The sequence below is a fragment of the Schistocerca gregaria genome, chromosome 2 (genome assembly GCF_023897955.1).
Source record: "Schistocerca gregaria isolate iqSchGreg1 chromosome 2, iqSchGreg1.2, whole genome shotgun sequence".
In the NCBI taxonomy this organism is placed as follows: Eukaryota; Metazoa; Arthropoda; class Insecta; order Orthoptera; family Acrididae; genus Schistocerca; species Schistocerca gregaria.
In genome coordinates, this window is record NC_064921.1 from 773,692,341 (window position 1) to 773,717,299 (window position 24,959).

The 24,959-nt window shown below is 41.5% G+C and overlaps 1 protein-coding gene across 1 annotated transcript in view; it reads left to right on the forward strand.

The window, feature by feature from the left end:
* Positions 1 to 24,959, forward strand: part of LOC126335008 (juvenile hormone acid O-methyltransferase-like) — an 86,730-nt gene that overhangs the window by 49,202 nt on the left and 12,569 nt on the right. The window contains exon 4 of the mRNA XM_049997838.1: positions 9,422 to 9,554. Coding sequence (XP_049853795.1) covers positions 9,422 to 9,554 — 133 coding nt within the window. The remainder of the gene's footprint in view (positions 1 to 9,421; positions 9,555 to 24,959) is intronic.

The window sequence follows — 24,959 nt, forward strand, 5'->3', positions numbered from 1 at the left end:
CACATTTGGGATGTGATTGAACGTGGTGTCAGAGCTCATCTCCCCACTCCTCGGAATTTATGGGAATTAGGTGACTTGTGTGTGCAGATGCGGTGTCAGCTCCCTCTAGCGACCACCCAAGGCCTCATTGCTTCCATGCCACGACACGTCACCGCTGTTATTCGTGCCAAAGGTGGACATACTGGCTCTTAGGTAGGTGGTGAAAATTCTGTGGCTGATAAGTGTACAGCTGCATAGAAAAACGCAGCACACTCGATAGTGTGCTGCCTTTGTATGTGACAACCAATAGTTTCCCCTTTTTTAAAAACAGGTTGGAATCTACAGCGGTTACCACGAAAGTTTGGATATGAACACCTCACACCACAATCTATCTCTGTCAAGAAAGTACCAAATGAGATTAAATGCCAAATACAGGTATCATCCATTGCATTAAGATATATCCTCTAGTGATTTATGGGTTGTGTATTAACTTCCATCATTAAAGGTAGTAATAATTAGGCATTTATGAACAACATCTGTCCAGATACAGATACGGCGAAATGTCTATACAACAGTGTTTTGCAGGCATGGAACAGCGAACCAAAGACTGCATTTTATTGCCAGAACACTAAGAAGATGCAAAAAGTCTATACTAAAAGACATTCTCTACACTACCCCTTTTACAGTATTGCTGTTTGGTACGAGGTCCTTCCCAGATAAGATTCATGGTTCTTGGGAGAGAAGTAAGAGATCGATTTACATCCTTATCCGTTCCTAATCTACACTTGTACTCCCTATACTAATTACGATAGATGACATCGTCTGTACACTTCCTAAAGCTTTTCCGAGACGATGCTATCATTTATGTAAGGACTGTGTAACATACGCATGCTGCCCCACGGAGCGTGGTTCAGAGTACGTCCATTATTTAAACCAAATTCCTGCGAATGGTGGATGGAAAGAATAATTGTCGTCAAACCTCCGTATCAGCTATAATTCCTCAGATTTTCTCGTTTTGCTCATTTCGCGAGATGTATGTGGGAAAAGGTTATATGTTATCCAGCTCTTTCAGAACTTATCCTCTTGGATTTTTTTCAACAGTCAACCTCTCCCGACTGCACAACGCCTCTCTTGTCGTGTTTGCTACTGGGGTTTGTCTAGCATTTCTGTAATGTTCTCGCATCAGCTAAACGACTGCCGTTTTGTAAAATGTAAGCCGGTCTGCGTGGCCGAGCGGTTCTAGGCGCTTCAATCTGGAACCGCGCGACCGCTACAGTCGCAGGTTCGAATCCTGCCTCGGGCATGGATGTGTGTGATGTCCTTAGGTTAGTTAGGTTTAAGTAGTTCTAAGTTCTAGGGGACTGATGACCTCAGATGTTAAGTCCCATAGTGCCTTTTTTTTTTTTTTTTGTAAAATGTAAACTTTCACGCCGGAACTGTCACAATTAATAAAATATTCCGGGCTACTATGCCTTGGTCTAAGGGATTTCACTTAAAAACCCGAAGTTTCGTCCCCATCTGCGGAGGACATTTTCAAGGGGAATCGTAGCTTTGTTGAATGTCTGATTCACACTCTGGCTCCGTCGTTGTAATCTTCGTACCTCTTCAATTTATGAGAGCTGGTAAGAGTCCGAGACTGACGGGCAGTACTCAAAAATAGGTAGAATAACTGTTTCCATACCAACATCTTTCCCTAAGATTCCTCCAATGCATCTAAGCCTGGCATCTGCTTTCCTCTGTATTTTGTTTTGTGTGATCACTTCACTTAAGGTTGCTGCTGATGGTTACTTCCAGGTGTCTCACAGTTGTTACTGTACCTAGTGATTTGTCGTCATTAGTGTAATCGTACAATACTGGATTTCTAGGTCTATTTATGCACACTCACTACATTACATTTTCTTACTTTTAGTGGCAATTCCCAGTCCCTGTACAAATCATGGATCGCATAATCGTTATAATGACATAGTGTAAACTATGATTAAGCTACAATGTAAGAACAGAGGAAAGACGAAAATTCTAGGATCGTTTTAATAGTTATACATTGCAGAGATCGATCTCATATCAAAAAAAATCTGTAGCTGTTGCTGCCCCTGTGTGGTTACTGTACAGGAGCGTCATCCTTTTAAAGTTTGTGACCAAAGTGTGTCGAGCTCTATACAGGAGAATTTTGCTAGGGATAGTATGTCAGGGTGATGCTATGTTAACACCATCTTATTCCTGGAAATATTCGAGGTAGCTAAAAGCCTATAAACCACTCAGGTACAAAATTTAAGTGTAAGACTGGCGGCCGGTCCCTACATACGGCGATTAAGTCGGACAACGCCTCAGGCTAAGAACGTGATTGCTTGAAGAGACGATTATCTGCTCCTGTTGTGAGGTGTGGCGTTTAATGCTTAATGCATGTTTATCCAGGTGCTCTGCCGTCTGGTGCCTACCTGGGGCTGGGGCCGCACTGGAACTGCTGTCACATAGTGGGGGGGGTCTTTTAATGAGTCAAGGACGGCGCGCGAGGAGAGGTTAGGTGTTTGTTCTGCGTTCAGGCGGTGGATCGACAGAGCGGCTTCACTTACCAATACTCCGTCGGAGCGGTCTTCGCACTGACCACGGGATGGGTCTTCCTGCCTTTTGTTTGCTTTAGATAAAGGCGTAATTGTTCCCTTCCTTCTGTCACACCAAGTGGTATAGCACGATGACATAAAAACTTCCTGTGGTAACTGTTGAACATGGAACTATGCGCTATCATTGTAATTTGTTTATGTACCTCCACAGAGAAATTGTCACATATGAACATTGTACTAAATGAAATCTGTCCCTCCACATGCGACTGTTTCATAACAAGAGTGAACTTTGTTTATACAGGGTGTCTCAAACCTTTTGCGTCCACAACCGATTGTGTTGAGATAAGGCACCAATGAAACTTCCTCGCAAATTAAAACTGTGTGCCGGACCGAGACTCGAACTCGGGTCCTTTGCCTTTCGCGGGCAAGTGCTCTACCAACTGAGCTACCCAAGCACGACTCACTCCCTGTCCTCACAACTTTACTTCTGGCAGTACCTGGTCTCCTACCTTCCAAACTTTACAGAAGCTCTCCTGCGAACCTTGCAGAAAGAAAGGATATTGCGGAGACATGGCTTAGCCACATTCTGGGGGATGTTTTCAAAATGAGATTTTCACTCTGCACTCTGCACCAATGGTCAAAAATTTGTATTAATTGTGTTAGGGACATACACAGCGTACACCACACAACAACAATGCAGCTCGTAGTAACTGTTCACCATTATGACTGCCAGTCTCAATACATGCACGGAAATGGTGCATGAAGTTTTGCCACATGCTCTCAAAGATGTCCGCGGTCTGTTGCGCCTGGAGACAGGCAGCTTGGACCCCAGCGCGCAGGTCTTCATCCATTTCTACTGGGGTTTCACACACCAGCGTCTTAACATAGCACCAGAGAAAAACGTCCAGAGGTATGAGATCTGACGATCGCGCTGGCCATGAAAGAGGCCTTCCCCTTCCAGTCCGATGATGAGGGCACATGTTGTTCAGGTCCTCGCGGCCTTTAACATCAAAGTGGACGGGTGCAGCGTCGTCTGGAAATCACTTCCTTTCGCGGAGAATAAATGGTACAGTCTCCAAAAACTATGGCAGCACATCTCGCAGAAACACCAGGTATCGTGGGCCAGTCAAATGAAGAGGCTGGATATAAGATACAATTAGGTGATCATGAACAATGGCTGCTCATATGTTGACAAGGAATCGTTGCTGGTGGCGTGGGGATTGTCTTCACTCCAGACATGGCTGTTGAAAACACCACCACAGGTGAATGATGCCTCATACAAACTGTATGATGTTTGGCGCTACAGCACTGTGTTAGACTATTCATTGATAGAAGTGAACGCAGGGCTGAAAATCCATTACTTCCAGTCCTTGCACACATTTTTAAGATGTGGGCGTAATATGTGTTCCGCCAGTGCTCTCCGCACTGCCAACACCATCTGCTCAAAGTACAGTGTTCGGACACGTTTTTGGGGGAAACCCTTACCGGCTCTCTGTTGTGTGGGCAATCCCGTCTCTCATAAGCTGATATCCACAGAGATAAACTTCTTCTAATGAGAATGACACCTGTTGGGAAAGCGTACATTTGTGCTGCTTTGCGGGCACTAATCCCGATGCACTGTACATTAACCCCTGCACTGCACACTTGACTTGAATTACCTTTCACCCAACACTGTGGTCCACTGGACCCCAGTAAAATGTTATCATATATCGTGTGTTCCAGGCACATTAATATATACATTGGACTGTCTTGTGTATATGGGACATTGTAAATAACTATGTAGTTACCTGTAGTGATTTTTTTATTACTATAAGATTGAGTAACACATGGTATTTGTAAAATATGCATAGTATTATTAATAAATAATGTTTTGTATTTCGTTATGTTTAGCTTTCTCATATTTGAACGTGTATAAGGCAACAGAATGTCTTACTTGACTTTATTTAGTTGTTAGGAGCAACAAACGGTATTTACAAATTTGGTACATGTTACACTTCAATGCTATACTGAAAATGAGTTTTATATATATTTTTATTAATGTATAAATTCAACATGACTGTGAACCTGAATGTATAAAGTAATATAATGTAATATAATATAATGGGTTATTTGATTTTGACAGGATATTTTGGCATAGCATGTTTACAAAATTGCTATTATAGCATATTTGTGCAAAAACGTATACGAAAGATGAAACTAATGTATGTTAGAATTAAGTGAAAAACTGTAACTAATATATCAGTCACCATTTGCGTTGTCAGTGAGCACACTCTGTACAAACTAGGGCTCTACGTTCATCACAGTTCGCCCTTTTACAATCCTGGAAACACATTTTTGTTTTTCTTTAACATAGTGAACATCTCACTTTGCTGGTTAGAGGTTCTGGTCTGCCTGGTGTCACAGTATCTATTTCCAATATTTCTTCTGGAGTTCTCCTCACATTCCTTCGTAGTGAAGGTATATTCATTCAAGCCCTTAGGTGAGACGCAATTGAGTTTAATGCCAGTTCATGCAGAAATTTCCTTCTTGGCTTCTTTACTTCAGTTCTGGAAAGTGTAAACAATACCACGGAGTTTATCCCACTTTGATCCAAAATGCCACAGAAAACCCTCATAGGCCATCTTCTTGTTGCACGTGCAGTGGTGTAAGCTTTGCACAGCTGATCAAAAATGTCAGTACCACCTTTTGTTTCACCGTATGAAATTATCATTTCAGGTTTTCCTGTTGTTTTGTCGATGTCGTTTGAGTAGTGCATGGTAGACACGAAGGATATAACTTTATTTTTCTTTGGGACATGCGACAGTAGCGTCTTATTCACATCAAAGGCAAATTGTGTTTTTACAACATTTTGAGAACGTAAAAATGATTGCGGTATTTCCGGTTTATTTTTTCTTACAGTTTCCAACATTGTCAAACCAGAGTTTTAAATCATTGTCTGATAAATAGGAACTGACGAAAACCAGTCGTCAACAGACAGGTTCCTATTAGTGCCACGAATGGGATCACATAATAAGATGGGACAGCTTCATTTTTTCTGTTACTACCTTGCAAACAGCGCTTAGCATGTGATAAGTCTTGGAATCATTCAATATCAAAATCTTAGTTCCACATTTGTCCAGCCTTAAAGATATGTATATTCTGAATGGGCATCTTCCACGGAAGCCCGTCTATTGTACAGTATTCGAAAGGAGTGTATATGGATTTGCAGTTACCAATAAACTGAGTTCAGATGTCCTGATTGGATGCAAATGTGTCGTCTTCTTTTCTTTGCATGCGGGTTGCTTTGTCATCAAACCTTAGACAACTAATCACAAACTGAAATCACCTTTGTGACCTTGTAGTGCGAAACAGGGCATTGCCAAATTTAGGAGACCAAAGTTATTCTAAATTTGTGTGAACAGACTTGTTTACCTCACAGAGATAAAAGTGTCCAGTGGCAGCTGTTAGCTCTACAATATTTGTAGTGTTATGACAACTTTCCCGGATTTCGGCTGAATAACGTTTGCGAATAATTTCGTCGTTCGGGTAATGCATTTCGTCTGTCACTAATAATCGCTATCCTTGAATTGGACTAGAAATAGACCTTGCCTGGCCCTTTTGTCCTGGGAGGTGAGTGACTAAATTTCTGTATTTAGTTCTTCCTCTCTTAGATGGTGCAGCTGAAGACCACTTATAGTCATTCATACATAGAAGGATGTTTGAGTTGAAAGAACTACCATGATTATTATCTTCTCCACTCTCTTTCATACCTGATGGTTCCAGTATTTCAACATTGAAAGGAAACAGTTATAAGTTACACACAATATATGCTTCAATACTGGATACTTACCAAGTTATTACTTTTAATCTGCATAAATGAGCTATACGGAACGCACACAGGGGTAATCAAGACCCCGCGGTCGTACAACAAACTTTACAGCTTGATACTACAGCAACAGCAATGCAAATGTTTCATTTAACGCCGCATACATGTAGGCAGTGTTACCAACCTAATATAACGGGTGATCAAAAAGTCAGTATAAATTTGAAAACTGAATAAATCACGGAATAATGTAGATAGAGAGGTACAAATTGACACACATGCTTGGAATGACATGGGGTTTTATTAGAACCAAAAAAATACAAACGTTCAAAAAATGTCAGACAGTTGGCGCTTCATCTGATCAGAATAGCAATAATTAGCATAACAAAGTAAGACAAAGCAAAGATGACGTTCTTTACAGGAAATGCTCAATATGTCCACCATTATTCCTCAACAAAAGCTGTAGTCGCGGATTAAAGTTGAGAACAGCACTGCAAAGCATCTCCGGAGTTATGGTGAGGCATTGGCGTCGGATGTTGTCTTTCAGCATCCCTAGAGATGTCGGTCGATCACGATACACTTGCGACTACAGGTAACCCCGAAGCCAATAATGGCACGGACTGAAGTCTGGAGGCCTGGGAGGCCAAGCATGACGAAAGTGGCGGCTGAGCACACGATCATCACCAAACGACGCGCACAAGAGATCTTTCACGCGTCTAGCAATATGGGGTGTTTTTTTTTGTTCTAATAAAACCCCATGTGATTCCAAGCATGTGTGTCAATTTTTACCTCTCTATCTACATTATTCCGTGGTTTATTAAGTTTTCAAATTTATTCTGATTTTTTGATCACCTGGTACACTGAGTTTCAATAAACTAGAGTCAACGTACTCTTTGTAATGCCCGATAAATTGCGCTGGGGTCCCTAGGACTGCTCGCCATGGACGCATCACAAGCTGTCTGATGCAATAGGCAATTGACACCAGGGATAGTGATCGTGCATCACAATTTAATGTGCTGGTGCGATGGATGCAGTCCTCAAAATCATGACACACGTACTATGAGCTGAATTGTGTACAATATGTTTGTTAGGTGGGCAGTGATGTACACTGTTCGTCATCCGCTGCCTGTTTTAGTGTACATTAGACATCCAGCATCTTTGCGAGAATGCGGAGATCGCATGCGTCGTTGCCATGCGCACTGGTGGTCGTCGCCTTACACAGTTACTATGAGTTACGTTATTGTTGTGCAGTGTACGCTGTGTATGTCCATTAACACAATAAATATGCATTTCCGCCCACTGGTTCCGCATCTCTGTATAATTGGTTGTGGACTCACAATCACCTGTTTCAATTGGAAGGTTCAAATGGCTCTGTGCTCTATGGTACTTAATATCTGAGGTCATCAGTCCACTAGAACTTAGAACTACTTAAACCTAACTAACCTAAGGACATCACACACATCCATGCCCGAGGCAGGATTCGAACCTGCGACCGTAGCGGTCGCGCGGTTCCAGACTGAAGCGCCTAGAACCGTTAGGCCACACCGGCCGGCGCTTCAATTGGACCCAAAAGGTTTGAGACAACCTGTGTAAAGTGAACTGATCGTAATTGTAAATAACAAGTTCCTGATTCATGATTAACAATGATGAAAAGTTAGAATGTACTAAAACACTTCAGTAATTTTTTAACAAGCAAAGTATCTCGCATTTTGTGCCAATTTATACGGAGCATGCAACAGGCGGAGGTTGTATAGTGTTTGGGTAGCTGAGTTTGATAGTAACATCATGACGGGTCGTTAATTATAGTAACTGATATTTGGCTATCTTGAAAAAACTTCCACAAGCCATCTTCAGTAACATATAATAGTGATAAGGATAATAAGTAAATTTGGCAATAACGCCTAAATAAAAACAGCAGAAGTGGCCTACTGGAAGCGAGGAATGGGGAGGGGAGAGATCTTTTATACATGAGGGTCATAAATCACCGTGACGGGAAGCACACAGTCCCCCTAGTGCGGTACAGCTTGACAAAAAGAACGGATTACTTGACAGGACACATATTGTGGCATCAAGGAATTTTGTAACAAAATATCACTGATATTATTTCGTGTGATTGCGTTTCACTGATAATATTTTCTACAAACAGTGCTGGTCAGTTTTAGTGTAATTAAAGGACGGCATCACGGAACCTCTAAAAGCTCCTAAATGTGTATATTTTTCGGCTACCAGTTTTTGGTCACACGACAAATTGCTTGTCGATAAATAAATACATATTGCAGCAGCTTTTGGTGAGGCTGCGATACCCATGTCGACTTAACCCATTTCGTGACAGTAATTCAGTTTAGTTCATAAATAAAACAAAGTAAAACTGGAAACATTTCGGATTGTATGAAGATGTACATACAGCTTTTTTTTCACAGTGTGTGTGAATAGATTAGAAACAGGGCGGGGAAATGGTATTGATGCACAACACACTCTTTCATAAACACCTTACAGGCCAACTGTGGATCTGCACGACCGTCTTGTAATAAACTAGCCCTCCACTTCAAGCAAATAAACGATACAGAGAACAGCACGGACAAGAAAGAAACAAGGTAATGTTGTTATTTCACAGTATGATTTGTAATGGGGTTCTGATTCTTCCATCTTGTTTCGAGAGTGCAGCTGGAAGATTCATATTTCTTTTTCAGCTATTTCGGCTAAAAATTGCACAACAAGTGTCAAAAAATATCGATGACTTACTTGTGAGTACGGTACTGTGACTGTTTGTTGACTGAGACGCCAGTGTGGCATTATAGATAAATCGTAGTTAACAGGCAGCGTACGTCATTTACAAAAATTAAAAGGCTGCGTGGAAATTGCAATTCCGTAACGATTTTACGTCAGGTGGTAAGTCTATACAAATTCTCAGGCGTCACCGAATCACAACAAACATTCCAGCGTGTAGCTACAACAATAACCCGAAAGATGTTGGGACAACATACGATAAGATTTGGACTTTTATTTGTCTTGCAACTGTAAACTTCTTTGTGGGAATTGTGTTTTGAGGTTGTCCTCTTCCTTTAGGCACATCTTTTTCCAGGCTCGCGCTTGGAAACATCTACAAGCTTCTGGCACCTGGTGGAGAGGCCCTCTTCACGATAATCACAAAAATTTGTTTATACGAGGCGTATGAGAAGATGTCTCAAGATCCGCGCTGGGAACCGTACATGAAGGTAATGTGACAGCAAGGTGCGTGCCAATACACAATAGCCACATGAAATACCCTAGACGCTCATACTGTTCGCTCCATATTTACCTGCTAACGAAATGCTTCGTACTTTACCGTCTACTGTAGGCAGCTTCTTTATCCTCGTTTTTGCCTGATCTGTATCGGGCTCTATGGCCATCTTCAGTCACTGGGTAGTTTATTTTTAAGCCCTCATATAATTTTTGTACATGTTTTTGACGATTATACTGTAATATTTTAGCTGATTTTCAGAATGTGCTGGTAGTTTTATGGATGAGACATAAGTAACAAATCACTGACAACCTTACTTTAGCCTCGTTCTCAAGACATCGTGACTGGGGAATCTATCAGAGCTTCCGTAACCTACAACTCTTTATTACTTCCTATCGCTCTGAAAGTTGCATCCAGTGTACTATGGTTCAAGATCTGTCCGTTACCACTGACCGAGCTACAGCTGCTACACTAGCTTCACCTGTACTGCTTAATCAGCCTATAATTATCCTTAACTCTTCTTCATGTACAGGCTTATACTAGCACCACCAGCGCTGTATACAAATACTTTTAATTTCCTTACTTCCACATATCTTCCTAGCATCTGTTGCACTTTCCCGCTATGAAACATCTTTGACTTGGCCAGCTGTTGTCGGCGGCTCTACCACTATCATGAACATTGCTTGCCGAAGGACCTGGAGCAGCTTAGCTGATGACGTCACGTTCAGTGACTCACATCGCGTCCTACGATATCTCAGCACTCTACTGTTTTGAGGCAATGCCGCATGATGTGAAGACAGTAAGACCAAACCAAACAATGCCGTTGCGACGCCTTATCATTGCTCCACTTCACTGGAGATGTATCACGACTTGGACATGTCTTACTGAACTACACTGCACAGCAGAATTAAAGGATCACTGTGAAGCTGTGAAGCATAAGTTTGAAATTTGGGTCAAAGATGCGTACTATCTTTCTTTCTAAAGGTGCAAAAGCATGGCACTCTCCGACGGCACCATCGGGCTCGATGACACTTCAGACAGCAAGGCATCGAGACATGCGGAAAAAAGATCACAGCTCATAAGTTCATGTGACGTATAAAGTGGGTTAATTATGTCATATGGCAACAAATTTAAGGACAAATCTGTCCAGCGCCACTGTCGGCGTGTCACACGGTGGGGAGGTCGTCACAGCCCCTGTTACGCACATTCCAGCCCTTCTCTTGACGCATCTGTGACGCAGATCAGAACCGCGACGCCCAGCGTCCAGTTCACGCGGTTTTCTTAAGGACGGCCGAAGAAATGATTTCAGGCACACCGCCTCCGCAATGTAGGTTAGAACTACGACGCCTAGCCTTGAAATCAGGCGATTTTCTTATAAATTGCCGAAGGAAACGTTTCAGACACACCGTAGCTCAGAATAGGCAGGGAAAGGCCTCAGGGGGTGGCACAGAGGGCGTCAATGAACCCACCCCTCTCCCTCACGCGTCGGTTGCCACACATTTCGCATTAGATAAAAAAGCAGTTCGCAGTGCATTGTGGAGCAGGAAGACATTCTCCACTACATTTGTCCCGGCTGACACCCTCAGTCGTATCAAACCCTCTCTAAGGACGTTGTGCGGCTGCACCACCATTAAACGTGTTCTGTCCACTTTGAATGGCAACGCAACCCCGAGTTTTGCTCTTGTGTACAGATTGGAACCACAAGGGACTGCCTTCCAAAGTAGGCAGATCATGTTTAATTGTGCTGCAGCCTCACAGTGTCGTTAGAGAAGGGCTGAAACATCCGACGGTGTCAGCACTGTCATAGGCTATCAACAACGTCTTGTTGTTGCTCATAGCACTGCTAACTGTCGTTTTGGACAACGAAATGTGTGGGAATCGACGCCCCAGGAAACGGGGTGGTTTCAATGACGCACCTAATGCCACTCCCTGAGGCCTTTTAGTGACGATCCTGAGCAGCGGTGCCTGGAATGTTTTCCTCGGCCCTTTATAAGAAAATTACGTGATTTAAACGCTGGGCATCGAGATTCCGTCCTCTATTGCAGAGGAGTCAAAAGAAGGAGTGAAATTGTGAAATTTGGGTAAGAGGGCCAGTGACGACCTTACCATCGTCTGACACATCCACAGTAGCGTTGACAGAATTTTGGTGAAGTTTTGGTGCAATGTGATTTCTTTAACACACCTTGCGCATTACATGAAGTTCTAAGCCGTTGCCCATTTTTTTTCCTTTTCTTGCGTGCGTCGACATTCTTCTGTTTGAAGCGTTACCGACCCCGAGTGTGGCGTCACAGGGCGCTACGCCTTTTCACTACGAGAGAGGAGGCTTGTAGGCCTCTTTAAGCCAAAATTTCAAACTTACGCTTCGCAGTGGGTGAGAATTACCGAGTTTAGAAAAGTGATTCCCTAATTCTGTTGTGCAGTGTATCTGCATGGAGGGGGGGGGGGGGGGGGGGGTCGCACTATCTCCAGATTTCATGTCCCAATATTCCTGACTGACCCAGTAGCCATAACCTTAAAGACCTTAAATCCTACGTGACACAAATACTTAATTAGTAACAAGTATGGAATGCCATGAGTAGTTTTAAATTGAAGTCCAAGTTGTTACTTACAGACGTTTCCATTCTCCACGACGATTATTGAGCGGTTTGTTTTCATTTGCGTCTTCCTGTACCCTTCTCCTCTTGTGGTAGGTCTTCTATTAATTACTCACTCTTATTTTCCATCCATCCCACTATCCCACTTAACACCAAAGACGACGGTGTGCCGTGACGGTTTGGAGTGGGCGAGTGATTCTCTACCGCAGATGAATGTGGGTGCAGCAGAAAAAGGCGGGCGATGGGTGCAAATGCCCCTTATCGCTTATTATTTACATTTATTCAGTTTCTTTGACGACGGGTTTTTGTCTCTGGGACATCAGCGAGTGCGGCAAGTACGCAGAAGGATGGCGGCTATGGCTGAAATAACTGGTATTCACTTATATCTTTTTTGCGTCGCAAGTTTAACTGATTTCTATAATAACCGATTTTCGATTTCTTGTTGCTGTTATTTCCAGTAATAAACGTAGACGTCAAACGAAGATTGAAAAATTCCAAGAGCCTCTCAGACTATTCCATCACACGTTTCAAGATACTTAGAAAGAACATATCAAATGAAAAAGCTAAAGAAAGGAAAATTACGTCAGTATACTATTGGCTGCTTCTTTCGTAAAGTACTGCGGGTTTGAATACTGCAAAAGATCACGAGACTTGTCCTATTGATTCTAACTCTTTGAAAATCTGCTCAAAAGTTGTATTGGAATCAGAATCAAACAACAATCTGAGCATTACGAGTGGTCAATGTTGAGGGTGAAAACTGAGGCTGGAGAACTCTATCTTTCTTGTTATTTTGTCCATTTCCAAGGCTACGAACAGATAGAGGTTGCTATGTAGGCACATGCGGGAGAGCAGCTACTTACTATTTTTATTGTATACTATGAATGAATTGTTAAGATTTTAATTTATTGCTGTTGCCTTAATATCATTTCTCTTCTATTTTTTCATATAAATGGTAGGCAAATAATTTTAGGTCTAAAATTTGTATCACTCTTTTTCTGCAATTATTTGGAATGAAAACCCCTTTTGTAGTTAATTATCTCTATTTACTTTTTAACAGACATTTGATTACAAGTAAGTTTTTTTGATGACGATACTAAAACTATCCGTTCGAAAAATTCATATGAACAGTCTAGATTGTAGGCAAAATAGAACATTCAGCAGGAACAGTTACTTGGCAACAGTTATAATTTCAGTAATTTATTAATCCGTTAGTCAATATTTATTGTCCAATCTGTTCGTAAATACTTGTTCTAGATTCTGTTGATCAGTATGTCGAGCCCTTTCATCATGAAAAGCATCATTCAGAGGCGATACAAGTCCTCCAGAAGCCACAGAGCTTCTTACCAACGATACACATTTTTGGACCACAAATGACAAGCCTGGCATACACCTACTCTGCTCCTAAAAATTGAAAGTATCGCTGCTTCTGGGTAGTAAAGGACAACACGTACGTTGCACTGAAGCGACAACGGTCATGAATACCTGTTAATATCGTGTCGGAACTCTTGCTGCCTGGCAGCAGCTCGACATGGCATGGACTCAACAAGTCATTGGAAGTCCTCTGCAGGAATATTGAGCCATGCTGCCTCAGTAGCTGTCCATAACTGCAAACGTGTTGCCGGTGCAGGGTTTTTTACACGGACCGACCTCTCGATTGTGTCTCATGAATGTCCCTTGGGATTCATGTCTGGCGATCTGGGTGGGCAAATCATTCATTCGGATTGTCCAGAATTTTCATCAACCTATAGCAAACAATTGTAGCCCGATGACATGGCTTTATTGTTTGGGAACATGAAGACCGTGCAAATGGTCTCCAAGTAGCTGAACATAACCATTTCCAGTTAATGAACGGTTCAGTTGGCCCAGAGGGCCCAGTCCATTACATGTAACCACAGTCCACACCATTACAGAGCCACCGCCAGCTTGCACAGTGCCTCGTTGACAACCTTGGTTCATGGCGTCGTGGGTCTGCGCCACATTCGAACTCTCCCATCAGATCTTACCAAATAAAATCGGAACTCGTCTGACCAGGCCTCGGTTTTCGAGTCGTCTGGGGTCCATCCGATATGGTCACGAGCCCAGGGGAGGCGGTGCAGGCGATGGCGTGCTGTTAACAAAGGCATTCTCTTCGGTTGTCTGTTCCCATAGACCAATAAAGCCAAATTTCGCCGCAGTGTCCTGACGGATACATTCGTCATTCGTCCCACATTGATTTCTGCGGTTATTTCACGCATTGTTGCTTGCCTCTTGACACCGATAACTCTACGCAAACGGCGCTGCTCCCGATCATTAAGTGAAGGCCATCGGCCACTACATTTCCGCAGTGAGAGATAATGTCTGAATTTTGGTATTCTCAGCGCACTCTTGACACTGTAGATCTCGGAAGATTGAATTCCCTAACGATTTCCGTAATGGTATCTCCGATGCGTCTAGTTCCAACTTCATTCCGCGTTCAAAGTCCGTAAATTCCTGTCGTGCGACCATATCACGTCGGAAACTTTTTCGTGTGAAGCATCTGAGTACAAATACCAGCTCCGCCAATGCACTATCCTTCCATACTGTAAGTAGGCTGCTTAGGTTTTTATATTGGTAACGCCACGTAGCGCTCTGTATGAAAAATCACTGGCTGTGTTGTGCGCAGTCTGTGGGTAGTTTGCATTGTTGTCTGCCATTGTAGTGTTGGGCAGATGGATGTTAACAGCGCGTAGCGTTGCGCAGTTGGAGGTGAGCCGCCAGCAGTGGTGGATGTGGGGAGAGAGATGGCGGAGTTTTGAAATTTGTAAGACTGGATGTCATGAACTGCTATATACATTATGACTATTGAACACTAGTAAGGTAAATACATTGTTTGTTCTCTATCAAAATTTTTCATTTGGTAACTATACCTATCAGTAGTTAGTGCCTTCCGTAGTTTGAATCTTTTATTTAGCTGGCAGTAGTGGCGCTCACTGAGCTCAGATGCTAAACTAAGGGACGAGGCAATGCACCAGCACAAAATAATTAACACAAACAGCAATGACAAAAATTCAAATTGGGAAAGCAAGCAGCAATATTACAACTAATATAAGGCAATGAGCAGCAAACAAGAAAAATAAATCAGTGGTAAAACTGGCTTAACAGAGTAATGCAAAGTGAAATTTAGTAGCACTATGCCTGGCAAACAGCAGCAGCAAATGCAATAACTTATATCTATACATGGCAAAGCTCAAGCAGAAAAAATATTACAGTAAAAATGCCCATGATTAATACCTATATCACATCTTAACACTAGAGTGATGCAACACAAAAACTCACTCTGCAAGAAAGTTACCAAGTCGCTAAAAAAATGAATTAAACAATTCCTGTGAGGGGAAATGTCTATTTGTGTTCCTCCTTTTTTACGAAAGTACATCATAAAATTATTCTTTACTGGGTCTGTAGACAAAAAATAGTTATATTAGTACATGTATTAAATTTTATTTTAACCACTGCAGCAAGAAACTAGATATAAAACAAAATGAGCAAATATATATATATATATATATATATATATATATATATATATAGAAAGCAACATATGAAACGTCATTCACTAGGGAAATGTCGTCTCCAAAGGCAAAAAAATTCTCTCAACTAGAAAGACAATAGATGTAAAATATTTCTCATCATTTCGTTACGCATTTTAGTAAATATCATAAATTAAGAGCTCCACAGTATAATCATATGTTCTCAAGTTTGAGCGTGTCGTATTTGCGATGCTTTCTACAAAGGAATGTCAATAGCGAGGATAATGGCCTCTTTTTTCTTTTTTCACCTGTGCCTCTGAAAGGCACACACTAATGGCTTGTTTCCAGGTGGCTGTCGCGCAGCTGGGTGCCCACGACGCATTGCCGTGCAGGTGCTCACTTAACTTTCTTACCAAAATACACTCCTGGAAATAGAAAAAAGAACACATTGACACCGGTGTGTCAGACCCACCATACTTGCTCCGGACACTACGAGAAGGCTGTACAAGCAATGATCATACGCACGGCACAGTGGACACACCAGGAACCGCGGTGTTGGCCGTCGAATGGCGCTAGCTGCGCAGCATGTGTGCACCGCCGCCGTCAGTGTCAGCCAGTTTGCCGTGGCATACGGAGCTCCATCGCAGTCCTTAACACTGGTAGCATGCCGCGACAACGTGGACGTGAACCGTATGTGCAGTTGACGGACTTTGAGCGAGGGCGTATAGTGGGCATGCGGGAGGCCGGGTGGACGTACCGCCGAATTGCTCAACACGTGGGGCGTGAGGTCTCCACAGTACATCGATGTTGTCGCCAGTGGTCGGCGGAAGGTGCATGTGCCCGTCGACCTGGGACCGGACCGCAGCGACGCACGGATGCACGCCAAGACCGTAGGATCCTACGCTGTGCCGTAGGGGACCGCATCGCCACTTCCCAGCAAATTAGGGACACTGTTGCTCCTGGGGTATCGGCGAGGACCATTCGCAACCGTCTCCATGAAGCTGGGCTACAGTCCCGCACACCGTTAGGCCGTCTTCCGCTCACGCCCCAACATCGTGCAGCCCGCCTCCAGTGGTGTCGCGACAGGCGTGAATGGAGGGACGAATGGAAACGTGTCGTCTTCAGCGATGAGAGTCGCTTCTGCCTTGGTGCCAATGATGGTCGTATGCGTGTTTGGGTGCGTGTTTGGGGCCGTGCAGGTGAGCGCCACAATCAGGACTGCATACGACCAAGGCACACAGGGCCAACACCCGGCATCATGGTGTGGGGAGCGATCTCCTACACTGGCCGTACACCTCTGGTGATCGTCGAGGGGACAGTGAATAGTGCACAGTACATCCAAACCGTCATCGAACCCATCGTTCTACCATTTCTAGACCGGCAAGGGAACTTGCTGTTCCAACAGGACAATGCACGTCCGCATGTATCCCGTGCCACCCAACGTGCTCTAGAAGGTGTAAGTCAACTATCCTGGCCAGCAAGATCTCCGGATCTGTCCCCCATTGAGCATGTTTGGGACTGGATGAAGCGTCGTCTCACGTGGTCTGCACGTCCAGCACGAACGCTGGTCCAGCTGAGACGCCAGGTGGAAATGGCGTGGCAAGCCGTTCCACAGGACTACATCCAGCATCTCTACGATAGTCTCCATGGGAGAACAGCAGCCTGCATTGCTGCAAAAGGTGGATATACACTGTACTAGTGCCGAAATTGTGCATGCTCTGTTGCCTGTGTCTATGTGCCTGTGGTTCTGTCAGTGTGATCATGTGATGTATCTGACCCCAGGAATGTGTCAATAAAGTTTCCCCTTCCTGGGACAATGAATTCACGGTGTTCTTATTTCAATTTCCAGGAGCGTATTTACGACAGCAGTTTGCGCTACAGTGACAGTGTCATATAAAAAAATCACAGGTCGGGAATTTGCGTTTCAAATCTGTAGAAAATAAAATCCTATAAATATAACAGCGTCCAAAAAAATTTCGTCGACATTGTAATACATTCACGCATTTGCATACATTTCATAACTCTTAAAGTACGATTCTTGGTTTCCAACAACCTTTTTCACAAACCAGAGTCCCTAACCACTACTCATTATTCTTACCTTATTACACATAAACATATTCGTCGACACTTCTTTAGTATTTCATCATAAGAAATACGTAGCATAATCAAATTCCTCATATACGGTAGCATCATCTTATTGATCATAAACATACCTCAACAGCATAATACACATCGTCGTAGTAATAATATCATAACATCTCAGTCAATTCTCAAAAACTTTGTAGCTTTCTGCAATAATGTCAAAACCTAAAAAAAATTCTCTGCTCATTTCAATAGTGTCATCTAACTCAAACGTACTTTAAAAATCATGATCTCATACCAAATACATCATTCAAGGCTCTCATAGTATCACAACGGTTCCGAAAAAATATGAACATTTCAAAAAGTACAGACAAAATACAATTTCATAAGGCTGAGGTTATCCAACTGTGTAATTACGTAAACATCTGTCACTGATGTAGTAAAATAAATATTTGTCTCTCTCAGTTAAATGATCACATAGCTGTGTAATTCTGTGTTAGAGAAATATGGTACCAATGTGTAAAGTTGTATAAGCAACTACCATATTAGCTAGGGCTCCTTGTGCTTGCCACACACATGGTACACAAAGTAAGTGCATACCCCCCTGAGGATTAATGTAATTATACCCTCAGGTGTTACAGATTACAGCAGTGGAATGAAATGTATCACGGAAAACCTTTGTATCATTGTACTTCAAATATCTTTAAAAATAAATGTTTTAAGTACAAAATTAATCACTCAAATACGTGTACTGTAGCGCTAAACTGCGTGTCTTGTTGTAAGATAATCTCTGTGGAAGTGTCGTAGTTATCGTCCTCTGAAAGCTAAGTTCTGCAGAAGTCAATGTACTTACCTCATGATAAACAAAAGTGAAATGCTATGCGTATAGATATCGTAGTTATTACGTACCTTATCGTGATCAAGAAAGTACTATAATGTAACGTATTGTTGTGCTATGGAAAATGCTGTCTCATTGTAGCTATACCACAAAAGTTACTAGTAAAACATATTTTACTTTCCAGAATAATTCAGAGAAACTGTGCAGATATAAAACAGATACACCGCAAAAGCAACATTGTAAATTGTCACTCATTAGTAGCGTCGTGATATAATCGTGTAGCTGTCACATATACTAACCACTGTGTCATCTGGTATTTCACAGAAAGTACTTTAAATCCAGAATGTATTTTCAAGTAAACCATAATGTTACATTAAAATCTCATTAGCAGTACCGGTACATGTTCTAAGTATGTGAGCCTTATGGTCGTTACGTAATCGTGCCACTAACAAGCAAGAATGTACACACACAATAACACTGTGTCGTCTGTTCACTATAACAATGCATTCGTAATTTCTTTTTAAATAAGTTCTCTTGGTTCTTGATTGGATATTTAACTTCAAACATTGTTGCATGTTAACAGATTATAAGTCTGACAAAGCATACTAGTAATGTAAAGTGAAAAGATATATGGCAAAGACAAAGTTAAAAAGCAGATTATCTTTCAATAAACGGTTTTACATGTGAAATGTGGTGTAAACCTTTACTCTTCCTAGTACGCAGAGTTTCAACTTCAACGCAATTATCATGTGGTATACGTCGGATTCTGTAAGGTCCATTGTAAACTAGAAAGAATTTGTGACTCAAGTGTTTGTTCCTTGGTGACAATGAATGAGCTTTAATGAGAACTTTCTGCCCAATATATAATTTCTTTGCATTTGCTTTACCGTGTAATTTTCTCCTTTTGTCTGCAGCAGAATTTATATTTTTAGTAGCCAAATCAATTATGTCTTTGTGTCGAAGTTTACGTGTATTCGAATAAGGTACTAGCTCTCTGATTCTGTTCGGTGGTTCTTTATTCTTCAGTACAAGAATAGGTGGTAAAGCAGTGGAGTCATGAGGCATTTCATTCAGCACGTTTTGAAATAAGTGTAAATATCTGTCCCAATGCTGATGCTTTCTGTGACAATAAAGTCTGCAAAGCTTATTGACTTCTTTCATAATATGTTCAGACGGGTTACAATGTGATGAGTACAATGAAATAAAAACAGATTTGATTTTATGGTTACGAAGCATGCGTGACCAAACAGCAGATCTGAATTGCGGTCCGTTATCTGAAATTACTTTACTAACGTGCCCAACTTCACGTCAGAAATTTTTAACAAAGGCGTTGGATACAGACCGACCAGTGGCTTTACGTATCGGAGTGAAAGAAACTTATTTTGAAGTAAGTTCAACAGCGACTAGAACGTACGAAAATCCATTAGATGTTCTGACAAGCGGTCCCAAGAGATCAACAGCAGCAAATTCTTTTAATTTAGAAGGAAAGATAGGAAACAACGGAGCACGATGTGAGACAGTAGATGGTTTCGCCTTTTGACAAAGTTTACAAATAGATAAGACTCTTCGAATTCTCTTTCCCATATTGATAAAATAACAAGTCGTCCGAAGAATATGATAACATTTTCGTGGACCAAAATGTGCATAGCTCAAATGAGTGTACCAAATGAACTTATTAACAAAATCGTCAGGAATGCAAAGTACCCATAGCTTGTCATCAACAGTGCAGCGTTTGAACAGTATGTTGTTTCTAACCAGATAATAATGCCGAATCTGTGTGTGTGTCTTTTCATGCCATTTGCTTTTGATGTCTTTCCAAATCGGATCTTTATCTTGTTCATGAGCAATGTCCTTTAAAGATGTGGTGATGAAGTTTTCAAAGGCGACTTTCTGTATGTAAAGAATCCTGAAATTTTTCTCGAGGCTGGCTTCTGTGTTACTTTTCTCAAGCCCAGCCGGTGCGCGTGACAGTGCATCCGCAACAATGTTCTCCTTGCCGGGAATGTAGACTATTGTGAAGTGGAATTCTTGCAGAAACAATGCCCAGCGTTTTAACCTGCATTAATTTAATTTTGAAGACATAAGAAATTGTAATGCACGTTGATCACTGTATACTTTTACGTGCTTACCAGAAAGAAAGAAACGGAATTTGTTAAATGCCCACACGATAGCTAAAGCTTCTAATTCAGTAACGGAATAATTTTTTTCAGATTTTGTTAGCACACGGCTACCAAAAGCAATGGTTTTCTGAACGGTAGTGTCATTTTCTATGGCTTCTTGAAATAAATGGGCACCAAGACCGACTTTAGAAGAATCCGTGCTAAGGCAGAAATCTTGTGACAGATCTGGATGAGCGATTCTTTCAAAGAATTGAATTCCAACTGTGCTTGTTCGTCCCAGTTCCAAATAGTATTTTTTACAGTGAGAGAACAAAGTTTTGGTGTAACTATAATTTGGATATTCAGAAAACGACGGTAAAAATTTACGAGACCTAGAAAACTGCGGACTTGTTTTTGTGTGGATGGAACTGGAATGGCTCTGATTGCTTCTAACGTTTCAGGATCCGGCTGAATGCCTTCAGAAGAAATAATATGTCCCAAAAACTTCACATTTGTCCTGCCGAATTCAGACTTTTCCGAGTTAACTGTAATTCCAGATTCTGCAAAAATAGGTAAGACGCTGTTGAGGATGCGATTATGTTGTTCCCATGAGGCTTCTGCTATCAGAATATCGTCCACGTATAGGGTGATGTGACGTTTTAAGAGCTCAGGTAATATGGAATTTAGCCCGCGAATGAATGCTGCCGAAGAAATGTTCAAACCAAAAGGAAGTTTCCGAAACTGATAACAAAATTCGAAACAAAGGAAAGCTGTGTATTTTCTACATTCTAGATGAAGTTCGATCTGATAAAATCTGGATCTGAGATCAATAGAAGACAACACTTTTACACCATTAAAATTTTGGATTAGTTCTTCCAACGTTTGCGGCCTGTCTGTTTCAGGAATGATGATAGTATGGATTTGTCTCGAATCTAAGACAAGCCTGATCAATCCATTTTTCTTCTCAACAACATGTAATGGATTGTTGCATGAGCTTACTGCAGGCTCAATAATGCCCTCGTCAAGCATAGATTGTATTTCTGTTCTAACACGGTCCCTATAATGTACTGGAATTACGTACGGTCTAACGCAAAATTTAGTATGCTCACGAACACGAAATTGGTATTGAAATCCCTTGATTGTTCCTGTTTTGTGAGTAAAAACTATGGAATGTGCTTGTAAAATATCAAAAAGGTCCTACCTAACAGTGTCATTACAATTCTCAATTGTTTGAATTTTATTCTGAATTAACTCATTAGTTTCAAATATGCCGTCGATATCATCCCTGTCAGTACTTGCAGAGTGATTGTTAGTGTCTAGTTCCGTAGAAAATTCCGAACTGTTGTCTAACAGAAGGTAAAGCCGATTAATTTCCTCGTCATGGTTTGAGAGCTAATCTTCAAATTTCAAAGCTATTGACATACCTTCTTTCTCTAAACTTATTTCAGCATCGTGGAAGTTTAAGGTTGCTTTGTATTCATTCAAAAAGTCTACTCCTAGTATAATTTCCGTCGACAATAATGGAACAATAAGAAAGTTCATAGAGAAGCTGTGGCTTTGACAAAAAAATTCTAAGTTGGTTTGTTGGCGTACATCTACACTTTTTCCAACGATTGCACCTTGTAATTTAATCTTACGTGACGGAAGTGTGGGGCAATCGTTCGATTTGTTGCATTTGCTAAAAGCTGTTTCACTAATTACTGAAATGGGACTGCCAGAGTCAAGTACTGCCGTAAATTTTACGTCATTTACAGTAATGTGAATCACAGGATATGCAATGTTGTTACGTTTTACGTCGTGTTCCTGGAGTAAGATGTCCCTAATGTCTTCCATTTTTACGTAATTACTAGCTACGGCAGCTGCGTCGCCAGTTTCATAAGTACGTCTTGTGGCTGTCAGCGGTATGAGTCATTGCCTATTGTCTCTGTGTTGGCGCGTTCGTTATTGGGATTTGGAGACCTAACTTCTACAAATTCACCTTGACGAGAGTGCCCTGCTCTGTTTGAATCCCGCCAGTTCTGCTGCAATTCAGGTCTGTCGTTACGATCATATCGTCTGTTGTCATGTCGGTAGATTTCATAGTTTCTTTCTTGTCGGTCACGTGGTGGAGAATTTCTCCCTGAATAGTAACTGCGCGCTGGATCGTTGCGTTTGAAGTTATTCTGTCTCCCTTGATAATAATTATTTTGGTTTCCATATTGTCTGTTTCTCTGATTGTCTCTGTGATAGTCATTACCGCGGAGAGGCGACCTTTCCCTGTAATTATTACTACTCTGCCAACGGTTGTCATACGGGTGGTGTCTGTTTTGGTCACGATTTACGTTGTAAGAATAGCCTTGTCGTGTATTATTTCTGTCATCGCGGAATTGTGACAGATGTGACCTGTAATTGTTGTGCTCCTGTTTTCGCGTTCCGCGATTGTCAGTGTCAATTTCCAGTTCTTGTAACAGGCCCTGAAAAGCTTCAATGTCGTCTTTGCAACGTCCTGCCAAAATAATATGTCGTAGATGTTCAGGTAATTTAATTAAGCAAATGCGGATGAGTTCTGAGGGGCTGTATGGGTTTGACAGGTACTGATCCTTGTGCAACATGTCTTCAAAATATTTCACAAGACTGGAAAATTCAGATTGTTCGAAATGTTTCATCATTATGATGCTATGTTTTACTCGGTCTTGTGTAGCTTGAGACCAATACGCTGAGAGGAAGGCATGATAAAATTCTCCTTCACTGTGACAATCGTGAATGACCGATCGCATTCTTACAGCTGGTTCATTCTCCAAGTAGCCACACATGAATTCTAACCTGTGCTCCAATGACATGTTGGGAGGAAAACAATGAGAGAATTGATGAAGCCACGCTTGTGGATGAATGTCGTTGCCAGAATTCTTAAATGTTTTGAATTTACGTGTAGTAATGAACAGCTTATAGTCAAAATCATCGTGTCGGTAGTCGCATATCGGTCATTGTTGCGTCGTGCCGGTGGTTCCATCTCAAAATTCGATGCACGTTGCCAAATTCTTTCATAATTTCCGAAATGCCCTGTGTTATTATTATGTGGCTTTTCCGTATTTCTAAGTCCCTCTTCCCGTGTTGGATCGCGAGTGTCCTCTGAAATATGTAATTTTTGTATTACCTGCGTCAACTGATCTTGTACTTTCCGGATTTCTCTTTTGTACTGTGTATTGATTTGATTTTGATTTTATTTGAATTTTCTAATTTGTTCATACTTTTATGTGTCAGTGAAGGCTACAGGTCTTCTGTCATTCTTGCAAGTTGCGTAACCGAATCGGTGGATGCCACGGAGTCCATTTTAGCTTGCAAGGTGTCGTGATTTTCACGAAAAATAGTTTGCAGTTCTTTTATGGCTGCTTCGTGATTCTGTAATGCATTTTCATGCCGTGAAAAAACAGGATGAAAATGCTCACAAATTTGTGTTTTTACGTCATTACAGATTTTTTGACATTTCTATTCAATGTTGTGTAACTCACTAGTTAAATCTTCACGTGTTTGTTCAAGTGTGGTGTCTAACTTCCGAATATTTTGTTCCATTGTGTCTAACTGTTGCTGTGTTTGTCTCTGGTGTGGTTCCATTGTGTCTAACTATTGAAGCTTTTGCTGTGTTTGTCTCTGATTTTGTTCCATTGTGTCTAACTTTTGAAGCTTTTGCTGTGTTTGTCTCTGATTTTGTTCCATTTGTTGCATTAATTGCAATAATAATGTATTAGTGTCTGGAATCTGATTCTCTATGCTTTTTGGCAGTGCATTTTAACCAGCAACATTCACATTTTGACAAGCAGAAAATGTGTCTTGACTCATTTCAGAAAACGGTGAGGACCCAAAACCTAAGTCTACAGTATTTGCAATATTGTGTTCTGTCATTTCGGATTTCTGAGGCGAGCTGTTTGCCGATCGATCGATCGATAATGGTTCCCTGTTCACTACTTGTTTCATTGTCTACACCATTATTTGCCACCCGCTCCATTTCCCTATGCACAATTATCCAATTACTACTTCATATGTCTGTTAATTCACTACACAGTGGTGCTGATAAGCTACGCTCGTCGTCACTATTATTTCTCAGTTTACTTTGGAGCCTAGTGTTACGTTTTTCACACGTCATTATTGTCACAATATTTCACATGACAACACAGAAAAACACAATTTGAAGAGCAAAAATAAGAGAACATATTAACATAGCACTGAAAATAATATCTAGTTAATTGCAAGCGCAGCTGCGAAATACTTGGTGCAAATCTACATGCATGCCACAACTGTTTTACTGTACAACAATGAAAGACTAGA